General features: G+C 38.7%; 1 protein-coding gene across 6 annotated transcripts in view; it reads left to right on the forward strand.

The window, feature by feature from the left end:
- The window catches only part of DROSHA (drosha ribonuclease III), a 126,179-nt gene that overhangs the window by 82,532 nt on the left and 28,331 nt on the right, over positions 1 to 15,316 (forward strand). For all 6 annotated transcript variants that reach the window (XM_049648244.1, XM_049648241.1, XM_049648240.1 and 3 more), the window contains 4 exons: positions 5,842 to 5,901; positions 7,185 to 7,284; positions 10,906 to 11,008; positions 14,134 to 14,204. In XM_049648244.1, the coding sequence (XP_049504201.1) occupies positions 5,842 to 5,901; positions 7,185 to 7,284; positions 10,906 to 11,008; positions 14,134 to 14,204 (334 nt within the window). The remainder of the gene's footprint in view (positions 1 to 5,841; positions 5,902 to 7,184; positions 7,285 to 10,905; positions 11,009 to 14,133; positions 14,205 to 15,316) is intronic.

A 15,316-nucleotide genomic window follows, 5' to 3' on the forward strand; every position in this document is an offset into this window, starting at 1 on the left:
GGGAGAGAGAGAGAGAGAGAGAGAGAGAGAATGAATGAATGAATGAATGAATATCCCAAGCAGGCTCTGCACTGTCAGCACAGAGCCCGATGTGGGTCTTGATCTCATGAGTCATGAGATCATGACCTGAGCTGAAATCAAGAGGTGGACACTTAACTGACTGAGCCACACAGATGCCCGTCTCAATTCTAGTTTTTAGCTGTAACCTGCTTGAAAGCTTTTAATGAGATCTCATCACCTACTGGATAAGTCTGAACCTCCCCACCTGGCAATCCCAGCACCTGTGATCTGGCCCCAGGCCAGTGTTCCAGGTACACATTTCTTTTCCCTGTGGCTACCTACACACCAGTAAGACTGAGGTACTTTACTGTGCTATCTGGTGTACCTTTCCCTTCCCCAAACGCCAGCAGTCATTATACAGCTCCCCCTGGAATGCCCTGGAACTCTGTGTGATGGGCTTATTTTCTTTAGTGTAAGCATTTTGAAGGTCTGTGGTCATACCCTTTTTCTTTGTTTTGTTTTGTTTTGTTTTGTTTTGTTTTGTTTTGTTTGCAACTAGTGCCTTGCATAGAGCAGAAGCTCAGTAAGTAAGTATTAAAGAAAGAATGCCATTCGTGATAATACTTTCCTCTCAGGTTATTTACTTGTTTACATTTCCCTAGAAATAGGGAAACTTGATGTTAAGGGTCATGGTCAGAGCCATCAGTAGAGGTTTAAATGGCAGTTTAGTATCTTATATAACCTGATTTGACACTGGCTAGGATTTACAAAAAGGCATGAAGACTTAAATAAAAATATGTCTGCCTATCAAAACTATAAAATAATTAACTCTTATGATGGCATCATCTCATGTGAATATGCCACCCTTAATTTTTGAAGTGTCACTGTTTAACCACATAAATCTCAGTTCTATAATTATATTTAACTTCTGTAGATTGCAATGAAATGTTACCACAGAAAGGGTCTCTGAAAGATTAAACTTTAGGTGGCATTCAAGTAATCCATATATTATCAGTAAGACCTTTAGGAAAGAGGGGCGAGAAGACTGTTAATAGAAAAATAAGCTGCCACGGGGCCCTGGGTGGCTAAGTTGGTTGAGTGTCTGACTGGCTCAGGTCATGATCTCACGGTTTGGTTCGTGAGCTCAACCCCCATGTTGGGCTCGCTGGTGTTCACGCAGAGCCCGCTTCAGATCCTCTATCCCTGTCTCCCGCTCTGTTCCTCCCGCTGCTTACGTTCTCTCAAAAATAAAAATGAGCTGCCTTGTTTTATTTTGTTTTTGATTTGTAGAGACAGGTATGGACTATTTATTAATGTCTCTGTGTTTAAAGAAGTGGTGGTAGTTAAAAAGTTTCAATCAATTATACCTAAGTATCTCGCATTAAAGACAGTAAAACATGCTTGAGTATATGTGAATTCTACTGAGTAGATTTGCTGTCTTAAATAATTTGAAGTAAAATCCCAGAGATGCTTATCCTGGGATCCCTATGTCCAGTGAGTCTCAGATCTAGTAGCTCTCTGACCTCCCTACTCCCTAAGTGTCCAGACAGTTGTAATGAATAGAATTCCTGAATTGGGTGGAAGGTTCAGCTGATCTCTAGCACCCCTTCTAGCTTCACTTTACCTGTCACTGGTTAAGGCCTGAAATGCAAAGGTGGGAAAATGTCCATGCTGTCACTGTAGTAGTCACCCTTGGACTTGGCCCATCCCAAGATGGTTTTCCATGAAGTAAATGACACCTTACAGGAATTACTGTTACAGGGAGACCGTTATGTTTTATAAAGTGCTTTGAATTCCTCAGGCCAAATGTGCTGTATAAATGATATACTTAGTCTAGATTTCATAATGCCTTTGCTGATTCAGTTCTCAAAAACAAATGGAGTGTTTATTGCTCAGTAAACATCTCCTCTTGGAACTAGTTAGCATTTATAAAGAGGGTGATTAAAGAGTGTAGAAACAATAGAAGAAGGAACAAAAGCTTGGCCTCTGCAGTCAAGTGACTAGCAGCTCGGTGTGTCCATTTTTTTCTAGATAAACCGTTGAATTAGGAATTGTCCGTTACAATAATGAACTGAAGTGGTATTTAATCCCCATTTTTGTTTGTGACTCACGGCCAGCATTTAGTCACAGTGTAGACACAGAAAAACATACGCTGGATATGAGCAAATTATTTAGTAGATGGCAGACTCACTATTGAATAAACCTGTTTGAAACTGTGACCTTGTATTTTTAACACATTAAATAATAATAGTGTAACTTTGTGGTTATTAAAATCCTAGACATAGTTCTTGTCCTGAAAGTTTATAAAACAAGTTAAAGTAAAATTTATGCCAATATGACTTCATTCAAATAGTATATGACTCAAAGCAGCTATTATTCTTTGACCAGATGTCTTATTTTTTTCCTAGATGTCTCACAGTTTAATAAAGCATAAGACAATCCAAATATGGTTTGTCCGCACCCCAGGTGTGGTTTCTTACTTTCCATGTTAAGCAGATTTTCTGTACAGTGCTTTGAACTATTGGCAAAAAAAATAGTCTCCACCACAGAAAATGCTATTCTCATTTTACTGACTTTTGGAAGAGAATAGGGTAATACTAATTTCTTTCTTTACAAAAACATTTCTTTTTGCTGTTCCCATCATCTCTCAGGATAACAGTTTATTAGGTTTCATGAAATTAAGTTAGCAAGAGGTCTTAGGCCTAGTTACCATGTTAACCAGGGCCTCTACTCCTTGATGCGCTAAGAACGATGACAGACACTTTTGGAGTTTTGGTTTATTTGGAAAACAAAATCACAGTATCAAGTAGCTTCTAAAACATACTTTTAAAATATAATGTTTACTTATTCTTGGCTAATGGATTAGCAACAAAGTCTTCTAAAATCTAATACAAAGTAGGTAAGACTGAGGAAAATATGTTTGAGGGCTTTTTTCTTTTCCTTTTCTTTCTTTCTCTTTCTTCTCTTTCTGTAAGCTATTAGATTATGAATTCTTCATCATAGCTATAAATTGTTTACTTTTTTCCCCTGCATTTTCCATTATTGACTATTAACTGCTTTCCAGAATGCCTTTTTCACATAAATAAAGGACATATTGAAATGAAAGTTCAGAATCATATCTTTGTTGCTCATATCTTTCTAGTTTTCTCCTATTATTTTTATTTTTCCTTTAAAATTCTAAAATGTGGAGGAATGAAAAAAAATGTGGAGGCATGGTAGGGTGGAAGAATTAAATTATGAGATATGTGAGATAATATAAAATTGAACTCAAGTTACCAAGTAGATGATTTGGTAGCCAGGAGTCATTTAATTTATAAATAACTATCTTAAAAAATTTTCCACATGTATGGAAACTATAGGGTGATTTTAAATATGGGAACTAGGGGTGCCTGGGTGGCTCAGTCAGTTAAGTGTGTGACTCTTGATTTTGGTTCAGGTCATGATCTCATAGTTGTGAGATCGAGCCCCGTGTTGGACTCCACACTGGACGTGGAGCCTGCTTAAGATCATTTCTCCCTCTCTCCCCCCCCCCCCCCCTCCCCCCCCCCCCCCCCCCCCCCCCCCGCCCATTTTCTCTGCCCCTCTCCCCTGCTCATGCTCAGGTACTTGCACTCCCACTCTCAAAAAATAAACAAACAGGAAATAAGGAAACTAAACTGGCATACATGAGGCAGTGAACAATAAAAGATAGTATATAATTTTGTTATAAATTGAGTGATAAACGCTTAAGTCACGTGGGGCTAGGGGTGCTCCCGGGAGCTCCAGTATTCAGGCAGGCCCCCAGCTGACATTAAGAACAAGCAGGATTTGGGAGAGGTAACATGGAAGGGAGAAGCAGTGGTGTGTCTGGTCAACTTAGAGTCGTGAACTGCTGTTGAAAGTAGATGAAACGGCTGGTTACTGTGGGACTAGATAAAGAATTGCCTTGAAAACCAGGCAGGTTTGGACTTGATAGTCAGCTATTGAATTTTTGAAGAAGATGAGGGTCAGTATCAGAAGATGAGGAGAACCCTGGAGTTAGGGAGGTGAGATCCTGCCCAGGCCCAGGTCTGTCCCCTTCATTGCTCAGGTCCCAGGGATTTGGTGTGCTCTCCTTTCCCTGTCACTGTTGTCACCATCCTTCCTGGCTTCCTTCTGTTATAATCCTCCAGACCCATAGTTTCTTTGTCTGCCGCTAGCCCTGAAACAGGAACCCGGGTTCTTCCCATAAGAGGCTTCAAACACACGTTAGTTTGCAGCCTACTCTAATCAGAATCGGGTTTGTCTTTTCTGTTTCACAGAGATGCTCCCCCCCGCCCCCCACTCCAGTGGCCTTAACAGTGTCCTCAGCATCACATCCATGCTCTCTTTGCATCTTACCTGGATCCGTTTCTTTCTTGACGCTTGTTCTTGTTTGCTGAGGGATAACACTGGCCTCCTTTTCCGCCCACCTCCCCAACCAGTCCCCTCTCCTTTGCTGGTTTTTCTTCTGCTTGACCTCAAGTGTGGCCCTCCCCTGGGCTCAGTCCTGAGATCCTTTTTTGCTAGCTTAATTCTCTATATAGGTAGTATCATCCAGTTCCATCGCCCAAAATCCTGTCTAAACATTGACCACTCCTAAAGATTTATTACCAGCTTTGTTCTTGCCCGTGAACAGTAGGATCATAGATACTGGATTTCCCTATTTGGATGTTTCATGGACATTTCAAAGTAAACATTCTTCAAATGCACCTCCTGCTTCTGCCCAAACCTGTTCCTTTTGGTCCTCCCCTCACAGTAAATGGCACCACCTTTCACCCAGCTATGGAAGCCAAAATCTAGGTATTGACCTTCATTCTTTTCTTTTCTCGCCTTCCCCACCATTTCCTCCCAGCTTGAGCCTCCGTCATGTCTCACCAGACAGCTACAGTACCCCTCTCAGTGCTTGTCACCCTGCACGCTTTCTTCGCACAGCAGCCAGGGTGGCCTTTTAAAAACCTGAACCAGATCATGTCACATCTCTGCTCAGCCAAAGGTAGCGATCTGCTTTAGCACTGAGGGAAGGTGGCTGTGCTGGACTTTCTGAGAGGCAGACAGAGGTTTCCTATGGACTACCTTCCCGGTCATTCAGCCTTACACTTGGATATGAGGAACTTAGCCTGGGAGATGTGCCTTCATCACACAATGAAGGTGTAAATAAAGTGTGATGTGCACTGAAGGGGGAGTATTGATTTAGATGACAGCCCTCGGGCAAGCATTCACAGAGAAGCAGCATTTGGTAGGCCTTGAGGAATGAGTAGGCTCAGTGCACAGGAGCGATGGTGGAAAGCTTTAGGGCATATGCCCTTTTCAGAGAGTACCACACAGTTTGGGGGCAGGAGCCCAAAACATAAGTGGGAGAGGATACCAGTGGATACTGGGACTTGAAAAAATAGGTTAGGCCTCTTTTGAAGGACTTTAGATGCTAAGTTAAATTTAGAGTTTGGGCAATGGGAAGCTGTTCTTAGAACATTGTACCAAATCTTTTTCAGTGCTCAGTTCTAACTCATTAGAATGCATTCTCCTTTCTCTTACCCACCTTTTAGCAGTGTGGAAAGATTCACAGTTGTTAGGGTGATAACTCCTCACTTTAAATCTGATTCCCAGGGGAAGGAAGCCCTCAGGTAGGAAGGCCTTAAGTACAGAGTACGATAGAATGCCCCCTCCCTTACCCAGTAGGTGCGCCATACTTCGACTAAGATGGTGGTCAGTGCTTTTGATTATGAAGAATAAGGTAGAGTGTTTCAATTACAAAAGGAGCTCTCATGTGTCTTTTCTTTGAGAAGAGAGGGAGGGAATGTAGATGTTTGCTATTTTAAGTGATTTTTTAAAATTTTCCTACAGGATTAATCACAATGAAAGGTTGGAGTTCCTAGGTGACGCTGTTGTTGAATTTCTGACCAGGTAAGGAGGGTTTTCTGCTGTCCCCTAATAATTACATTTTATAGGTAACATACTTACTCTGTTACCCTCTTTGTAATTATCTAAATAAGGGATTGAAACACAATGTATTTTGTCTCTTCCGTACAGCTTGCAAGCTATCTGTCTGTGGCTCTTGCCCTGATAACTTGTACTCACTGACGCTGTAATGCACAAGATTATAAGATGAAAGGCTAGTGTCTTTGTCCTGTCAAGTTTATGTTCAAGTTGCTACAACCACAAGAGATCCAGCTTGTCTTGGTCTCGATGCTTCAGAGCTTATATTCAATTTGTAGAGAAGGGGATGATGTTTTAAAATGTCATTTCATTTTCTAGGATTTGTCTTTAATCCATTTCTCACTCTTTCTGATCTCAAGGGAAGTAATTTTAACGACGAGATTTTGGTATGCATATGTGTGTACGTGCATGTGTGTATTTGTATGTATTTTCTCTCCAGAAGTGTGTTTGTGTCCTTAATTCAGGGGTAGGGGTAGGAAAGCCCACAGGGTCTCTCTTTTAAAGGGAGACAACATGTACCTCTCTGGGAACTATCTTGAGCTATTTGTATTCTTTCTGGGTCATTTCTTTTCCCAAAAAGGACATAATGAGACAGAGGGGGCTGTTCTCCAAGCCTGTTCTCACTGGACACAATAGGACTAAACAAGCTAGCTGCCCCAACCAACAGCAGATCCTAAAAACTGGGGTGAGATTTAGGAGCGGCAGTTACTGTCATGGTGCAACTGTCCATGTGGCCTTCTTCCAAATCTCCATGCTTTCCATCAACCCCTTTGGCTTTCCTTGAGGCCAGTCTTGGTTCTGTTCCTGTCCCTGTTGTATTTGTAAAGGATATGCCACCACTGCTGCCTGCTCGGGGCTTCCAGGCTTGTCTTCAGAGGCTACTCATAACTCAGCCCCAGCAAAGGTATTTGTTTCCAGGCCTGGTATCTGAGTGTCACATAAATTTGCTCTTAGCAGTCCATGACCAACTGCTCAGGTCTTTGTTGTCATCAGATTTGTCAGAGAAGTCTTTTAACACAAGTAGATGTGAAAATAGGAGTGAATGGTGCTGTTTGGGTTTTAGTACATTCAGATATACTGTGCTTCCTATTTAACTTTCATAGACTTTTAATCAAACCCTTCAGTTTGGTTCAACACAGCTGATATCTGTTGTGCAGATATTGTGTGCCAGGCCTGTTTTTGTAACTTGGAGCTACAGACAGAAGGTTGTGATGCATATTTATTTATGTACCTTTTTTTTTTTTTTGCAGTGTCCATTTGTACTACTTGTTTCCTAGTCTGGAAGAAGGAGGATTAGCAACTTACCGGACCGCCATTGTTCAGAATCAGCACCTTGCCATGTTAGCAAAGGTATGTCAAACATCTGAAGCATTTGTGGTAAAGTCGGAAGTTTTCTTCTTCATTCCATGCATAATTTTGCATTTGAATAAGTAACTCTTTAGGGTATATTAAGAGTTTAATATTTTATAGACTGGGAAGGATTTTTTTTTGTTTGGGTTTTAAAGATTCAGTCTTATTAGTTCTGTTACCTTTGTGAGTTCACCAGCAACTAATGAACTCCATGGTGAAGTAACTTGATAACAGAAGAGGAAAAATTTGACAGATGTGCGTGAATAGAGTTAAACATTTGGGGAAAAAGAACAAGAACAGAGCAAAGAAATGAAATATTTTGTATCTTCCCTTTGTGTAAAATTTCTGTATGGCATTTGTCTTTAATTTACGCTAATAAGCAGCATTATAGCTTTGAATGAAATATGCCTGCCCATTTATACCCACAAGGGATACTTTCTAGATGTTTGAGAATTCCCAGATATCACAAATCCCAGTAATTAAGATTTAGGGTTTAGGTTGTCCAGCCAGCCACATTGACTTCATTGTTTGACTCTTTTCAGTTTAGATTCATGGTGGACATTTTACTTATTTACATTATCTTATCTGATCTTCCTGTCTCTATATGGTGTCTTAGGACAGTAAATTAGAGCAAACCAATTCAGGCGCTGGAATTGGCCACCAGGATTCCAGTCCACGCCCCTCTTACAAACAGTGGGGTGAGGGGGACCTAGGCAGGTTGTTGTCTTTCCTCCAAGCCTGTGCTCTCTCATCTGTAAAGTGGAGATGGCATCAGTGCCTGCCACTCAGGGTGGTTGTAAGAAAGGAAATTATTGTTTGAGTGGTTTTGTTTTTTTAAGTTTCTTTAGTTATTCTGAGAGAGAGAGAGAGAGAGAGGGAGAGAGAGAGAGAATGCCAAACAGGCTCCACACCATTAGTTGAGAGCCCTATGCAGGGCTCGAACTCACACCATGAGATCGTGACCTGAGCTGAAGTCGAACACTTAACCAACTGAGCCACCCAGGTGCCCCAATATTATCGTTTGAGTTTGAAGAATTCACTTTGTAAAGTACTTGCCATAATCCTTGTTCGTAGTAATCACAGAAAGAGGTAAATAAATTAGTAGGAGTTTGTTGTTTTATTGTTGCTACCACTGTTTTCATTATAAATTATGACATTTTAAAGACCTGTGTGTTTATTCAGTAGTAAGGGAAACTGTGGCTTTTAAATCTCCAAACACCAATCATTGATTCACTGGAAAAACTTTTCTGAGTTTCCCTTGATTTTTGCTTTCTTTTTCTTTTTTTTTTTTCTTCATTTTATAGAAAAGACTGGATTAAACCCATCCTGGTTCTTAATTTGATCTTGCTAAGGCATTTAATATATTCAAAATGGTTAATTTTAGCCTCTGGTTTTATGTTAGCAAGAGTGTATTATTTAATTTTATGTAATACCATCATCATAATGATGGCATTTGAGAATGCAAGTAATGACACATTAATGAAAAACTATAGGCGACATGTATGCCAACTTGGTTTTAGGAGCTTCACAATGAGTGAAATTCTACAACCCTACGTACAACTACTTCAATGTTTCGTTGCTTTAATTGTCAAAATGTTTCCTGACAGGGCACATAAATGTCCACTGGAAATAAATGTTAATAAGTAGTTATCAACCCCCTCCCAATTTTTTTTTCAGTTTAAGATATAATGGATTGTTTTTCAAACAGTTGTAGGCAGGACATTTACAAAGTTTGAAAAATTGCCATAGCAGGAAAACAGAAACTGTTATGTGACACCTGGGGTATGTACAAACCTGTGAGTTAATTTGCCCAGTTTCTCCCTTCACTTTTCTGTATGCTCTTCTTCCACCCCAAGTACTGACACTCCCATAGCATTCAACATTCATCTGCTCCAGCAGAAGGCAGTGGTGGCCTTGCCCTCTGTCTAGACCAGTGGTTTGAACCATTTGGGAGGGAAGTACTTGACAGAGGATTGCTGAGAATCTCTGAGAATCTAATGAAAGCTCAGGTCAGCTCTCCACAGATAGATGAACTTTTAACACAAGCACCAGTTGAACACCACTCTCCTTTTTAAAAGTTCCACTAATGCCTACGGGAAAAAGTAAAGATGTAGAGCAGGGATTATGAAAAGTTGGAAAATTCATAGCATTCCAGACTTGTTTGTAATATAAAACATGACTTGCAGTCTATTCTCAAACAGGGCTCCAGAGATTAGCAGACAATTGGATTTTCCCAGTGAAGTTGTGCAACAGGTGAAATTTACATATTCTAGCATAAGCTCTTGCACTTAGGGATCAATTTTTTAAAAGATGTGTTTCCTGCTGTTGCATTTGTGGTAGTCGAAACTCATTTGAATATATTTTGTACTCATGAATTCGTAGCAGTACAGAATACTGATAGCACATATGTCTGATTTGTATTGTCTCTTTTTCCAGTGTAAATGGATATGGATATTAAAATACACTGAGACACACGAAATCGGAGTATCCTATTTGAGGACTGATAAGACTTATATTGTCCTAGTTGGTTCATTAACTTGTGACTTGTTCCATAGTACATAGCATGTTCCTGTTTAGTAAGAATTTATTGAACTGAATTATAGGGTAATGGAAACAGATTTATTGCATGCATATGCAATGTTTGTATTTTTCTCCTTTTATGGGAAGAATTGTGATTTCCATTTATTCAGTTTCAGGAGTTTTATTTTAAAAAATCATTCATACTGTGTCTAGTTCTAAAAGGACTTGATTTGTGTCTTATAATATAATAGGGTAAGAAATCAGTAGGACTTAACTCAAAGTAAAGAGAAAATATGCAGGAAAATAAATGAAGCCAGAAGCGAAGTTACTCTACACAGATATATTCATAAGTCCTACACAATTTCCAGATCTTGGCCACAAATTTGGTTCTAAACTTTTCTGAGGCCAAATTAAAAAAAAAGAAGCATAATTCATTACAAACAATAGTCCAGGAGCCCTTAAGGTGAATCCAACCCTGTTGCTCAGATTTCACTGAGCCTTCTGAAAGATGAGTACAGAGACCTCACAGAGTGGACACAAGTACAGAGATAAAAGGCCACAGAAATCCTTAATCCAAACTACAAAAAAAAAAAAAAAAAAAAAAAAAAAGATTTAGAGATACAAGGCATTTTGAAATCTTCCAAGGGTTCCCATTGGTTCTGCCACATACAAATTTGTTCTGTATAGTACAGACATCAATACCATATAAATTGGGAATCAAAGAGGTTGACTTTGGGTTAGATTTGTGTCTCTAGACATGTTGGGTGACCCCAAAGGCCCATGGTCTTATAGCATAGTCTTTTTCCAGCTTTGGCTAGTGCTTGGTCTGAACTTGGAATTAGACTCAGATCTGATCAGTTCTGAACCATCAGAGTTGAAACATCAGAGTTCATAGAAGCCTAGTTGGGGAAAGGTTGAGATTAGTCAGATCTGAACCATATGTAAGGACTCCTAATGAATGGCAAGCTAAACTCTCTTACTTTATTGACATAAGACCAATTAATTTGTATCCATAACCCCTTATCCCCAGGAGATGTTGAGTTGTTGCAGTTATGACTTCGTCAGATTCTTTCTTTCTTATTGTCATTTTGAATTTTGTAGAAACTTGAACTGGATCGTTTTATGCTTTATGCTCATGGACCTGACCTTTGTAGGGAATCAGACCTTCGACATGCAATGGCTAATTGTTTTGAAGCATTAATAGGTAATTTCTCTTTTTATAATCTAATTTCTTGTATGCTTAAAATGTTTGGAGACCATATAAAATTCAGTGTGGAAACTTGGGACAAAGTTAGTTGTTTCTGAAGCGTGTGAGGTCCCTAGTAGAACACTAACTTCACGTATTGTGGTTATTGTAGCTCTTCCAGAGCAGCAGTCTTGCTTTCTTTTCTTGCATTCCCCATGCCTGAACTGGTGTCTGATGTCATGTACGTGCATGGTTAGTATATACTGAATTGAACTGAAGTAAGTTAATATGTAGATGGATTACTTTCCAGATTTGATTCAGGACCACATGCATAAATAAACAGTAAGTAGGTTGCTTCTGAGGCCCTAACACTGTTTTTAATCACATTTTAAACTATTTACAAGATTTTCTGACTTCAACATCTTGAAAACACTGCATTTTTTAAATCCCAGGGCTTGAGTCTATGTAACTATTACTTACTCACTTGAAGCAAGACTGATGCAGACACTTTACTTCCTCGGTTTCTTTTTTACTATAACCAGAATATAGTTAGCTATTGGCACAGGAAAGTTAGGAAGAGTTAATGAGCTCGTGATTGCAAGTATGCTTTACAGTGAAATATAACAGTAGATTGACAATTCCTTGATTTTTTTTTTTTTTTTTTTTTTAGGTAAATGATTGAGTACATTTTATGTTTCAAAGGCCTTTGTGCTTCCTTATCAATTTTTCCTTCTTCCTTTGAAAATGAGTATAAAAGCATCCCATTATAGTTTTGTACTGATGATGGTAACAAGAGAATGTTTAATAATTAGTATCCACAGTCTTTTCACAGCTATGTCTGTTTTGCACAAATATGTCTATTTTCAGAGAATGTGTCACATGTAATTACTGTGCTCTGTACACATAATAATTTTGACAGTGTTACAGTTGGCTCCCAAGCCAGGCAGACATGATTCAATTCCTTTTTGCTTTATTTATCAGCACTGTGTCTTCACCAAGTTACTGAGTCTCTTTGAGCCTCAGTTTCCCCATCTGTGACATGGAGATAGGATCACTTATCTCACAGAATTGTGAGAATCTTAATATGCAATCCTGGCAGCCACCCCTTCAGAGTTCCATTTCCTTAAACCTTCCCCAAATCACCTACTATAAGCCCAAGTCCTATAAATCTTTTGTAACACTCTTTACTGAGGTGTCCTATGAAGGTGAAGATAAGAATGCAAAAATGCTTTGCACTTTGCCTAGGGCCTGAGTAGTCCCCAAACCACTACTGTTACTTTTACTATCCTCCTCATTGTTATTATTTTACTATCCTCCTCATTATTATTATTATTACTATAACTGTGGACAAATAATAAATGTATTTATTCATCAAAAGTCCTGGTGACTAAGTGTCTTAATGTTTTACTTAAAAAATGCCTTTCTGAAGACAGATATAAAAATATGATTTCAAAAATATAGGACTATCTTACTCCAGAGTTATTTGATACCCAATTAAAATGTTATTTGATTTGATATCCAGTTTAAATGTTAAATAGTTATTTCAAATTAAAGAAAAAGGTTGTCCTGATTTTTTAAAATTTATTTATTTTTTTATGAGAGAGAGAGAGAGAGAGAGACAGAGAGAGAGAGAATCCCAAGCAGGCTCTGCACTGTCAGTGTAGATCCCGACCTGGGGCTCAGTCCCATGAACCGTGAGATCATGACCTGAGCTGGGATTAAAAGTTGGAAGCTCATCACCAAACTCCACACCCAAAACCAAATAATCCAGTGAAGAAATGGGCAGAAAACATGAATAGACACTTCTCTAAAGAAGACATCCAGATGGCCAACAGGCACATGAAAAGAGGCTCAACATCGCTCCTCATCAGGGAAATGCAAATCAAAACCACACTCAGATATCACCTCATGCCAGTCAGACTGGCCAAAATGAACAAATCAGGAGACTATAGATGCTGGAGAGGATGTGGAGAAACAGGAACCCTCCTGCACTATTGGTGGGAATGCAAACTGGTGCAGCCACTCTGGAAAACAGTGTGGAGGTTCCTCAAAAAATTAAAAATAGACCTACCCTATGACCCAGCAATAGCACTGCTGGGAATTTACCCAAGGGATACAGGAGTGCTGATGCATAGGGGCACTTGTACCCCAGTGTTTATAGCAGCACTCTCAACAATAGCCAAATTATGGAAACAGCCTAAGTGTCCATCAACTGACGAATGGATAAAGAAATTGTGGTTTATATACACAATGGAATACTACGTGGCAGTGAGAAAGAATGAAATATGGCCTTTTGTAGCAACGTGGATGGAACTGGAGAGTCTTATACTAAGTGAAATAAGTCATACAGAGAAAGACAGATACCATATGTTTTCACTCTTATGTGGATCCTGAGAAGCTTAACAGAAACCCATGAGGGAGGGGAAGGAAAAAAAAAAAAAAAAAGAGGTTAGAGTGGGAGAGAGCCAAAGCATAAGAGACCCTTAAAAACTGAGAACAAACTGAGGGTTGATGGGGGGTGGAAGGGAGGGGAGGGTAGGTGATGGGTATTGAAGAGGGCATCTTTTGGGATGAGAACTGGGTGTTGTATGGAAACCAATTTGACAATAAATTTCATATATTAAAAAATAAAAAGATAGAATTCCCCCCCCCCCCCCCCAAAAAAAGTTGGAAGCTCAGCCAACTGAGCCATCCAGGTGCCCCTGAGATTGTCCTGATTTTTATTTGCAGAAGCCTTCATTGATCTGAGCTCAAGTTTTATCAGGTCTTTTTATGGTCTAAAACATAAACTATAAATATAAAATAAAACCTAACATGCTCATAAAGTCGGTATTTGTGCATAGTTCCCTTAGTAAGTTCATACCCATACCTCGCATGATAGTTCATAGTAGGCCTCTTTTTACTTAAAATATTGGATTTAGGTTTTAGTAACTTGAATTTCACATTTCAGTCTAATTTATAGTACAAATCCTGGCTAAGAGAGGGAAGATGCTACCTTTAAAATAGTTGCTCTGGTCTTGTCAGTTTTTTTTCTTTAATGTGAGTGAGTTTTGGCTTGCCTTTTTGCTTTATTTATAGAGACATATAATTTTCTTTGAATATTAATGCAGCCTTCCGTTTGGCATTCTCTTCCTTTTATCTAGGAGCTGTTTACTTGGAGGGAAGCCTGGAGGAAGCCAAACAGTTATTTGGACGCTTACTCTTTAATGATCCGGTATTTATCTTGAATCATTTGATTTTTCTCAAGTATCATTATAGAAGATTTTATATCAATTAGTGTTTGTGTTTAAAGAGAGTGTAGGAGAAACAAAATTCCCGAATATGCCATGGATGGTAGGTTTCAGTACAACAAAAATAACTTACTCAACCCTGTTGCAAATGGGAAAGTCCTGTGGGCATTTGCACTAGGAATTTGCCTTCTACCTGAGACCCCATTTCTCCCATGGCCACTTAACAAATTCAATAATAATACTTTGCTTTATTTTCAAGTATCTTGAAGTTGATTATGATTTTCTGTTTTATAATGGTTGGGTACCTACACCATGCAAGCTTACTTGAAGCTATAGCCTTTTGGCTTTTCTGTTTAGGATTTATTTTTATATAAACTATGTAGACTAGATAAATGTATATTTATTTTAGAAAGTGAGTTCATAGGGAGTTTCTGACAGGGCTATGAATAAAGAGTATGAAGGTACTTTTTTTTTTCTTCCTTAAACAAGTTATAGTTTAAGAACAAATGATAGATTCTAAAATAGTCCCTATTGTTACTAAAGTATTAAGCTATTAATATTGCTAGAGCCACTTTTTAAAATCCTGCATGTAATAGAGCATACTGGATGCTTTTTGTACCAAAACAAGTCAATTTAACATTTAAAGGGAGACGCAACTCTGTATTCCAAATTGAAATGTCATTATAATTGAGTGAAATAGCCCTCATGGAGCAATAAAGAACATAGGAAGCCAGTGTTTTAAGCCTTTGTGAAACCTTCAGCTTAAATGGCTGTCAGATGTTATTACTGAATTACTTAGGATATTTAAAAAAAAAAAAGAATAGTTTTGAAAAATGTGACCTCAATAATGTTCATATTTGAGGATTTGATTTTTTTATATTTGTTTTTATAGAGATTTGTGATGATTTTATGTTTGTGAATTTTCTCCTGATGGGGAAGTTATCTACAGATGTTCCATGTCCCCCATTTTGTCCTACACATACAAATGAGTGTGCATCTTGATTTATATCTGTAGCAGATGGCATGTATTTTAAGTCTTTTTCTCAAATCTTAAAATATCTTTGTTTTGGCCTTTATCTTTTGTTGGCAATTTCAG

This window comes from Panthera uncia, assembly GCF_023721935.1.
Source record: "Panthera uncia isolate 11264 chromosome A1 unlocalized genomic scaffold, Puncia_PCG_1.0 HiC_scaffold_17, whole genome shotgun sequence".
Lineage (NCBI taxonomy): Eukaryota > Metazoa > Chordata > Mammalia > Carnivora > Felidae > Panthera > Panthera uncia.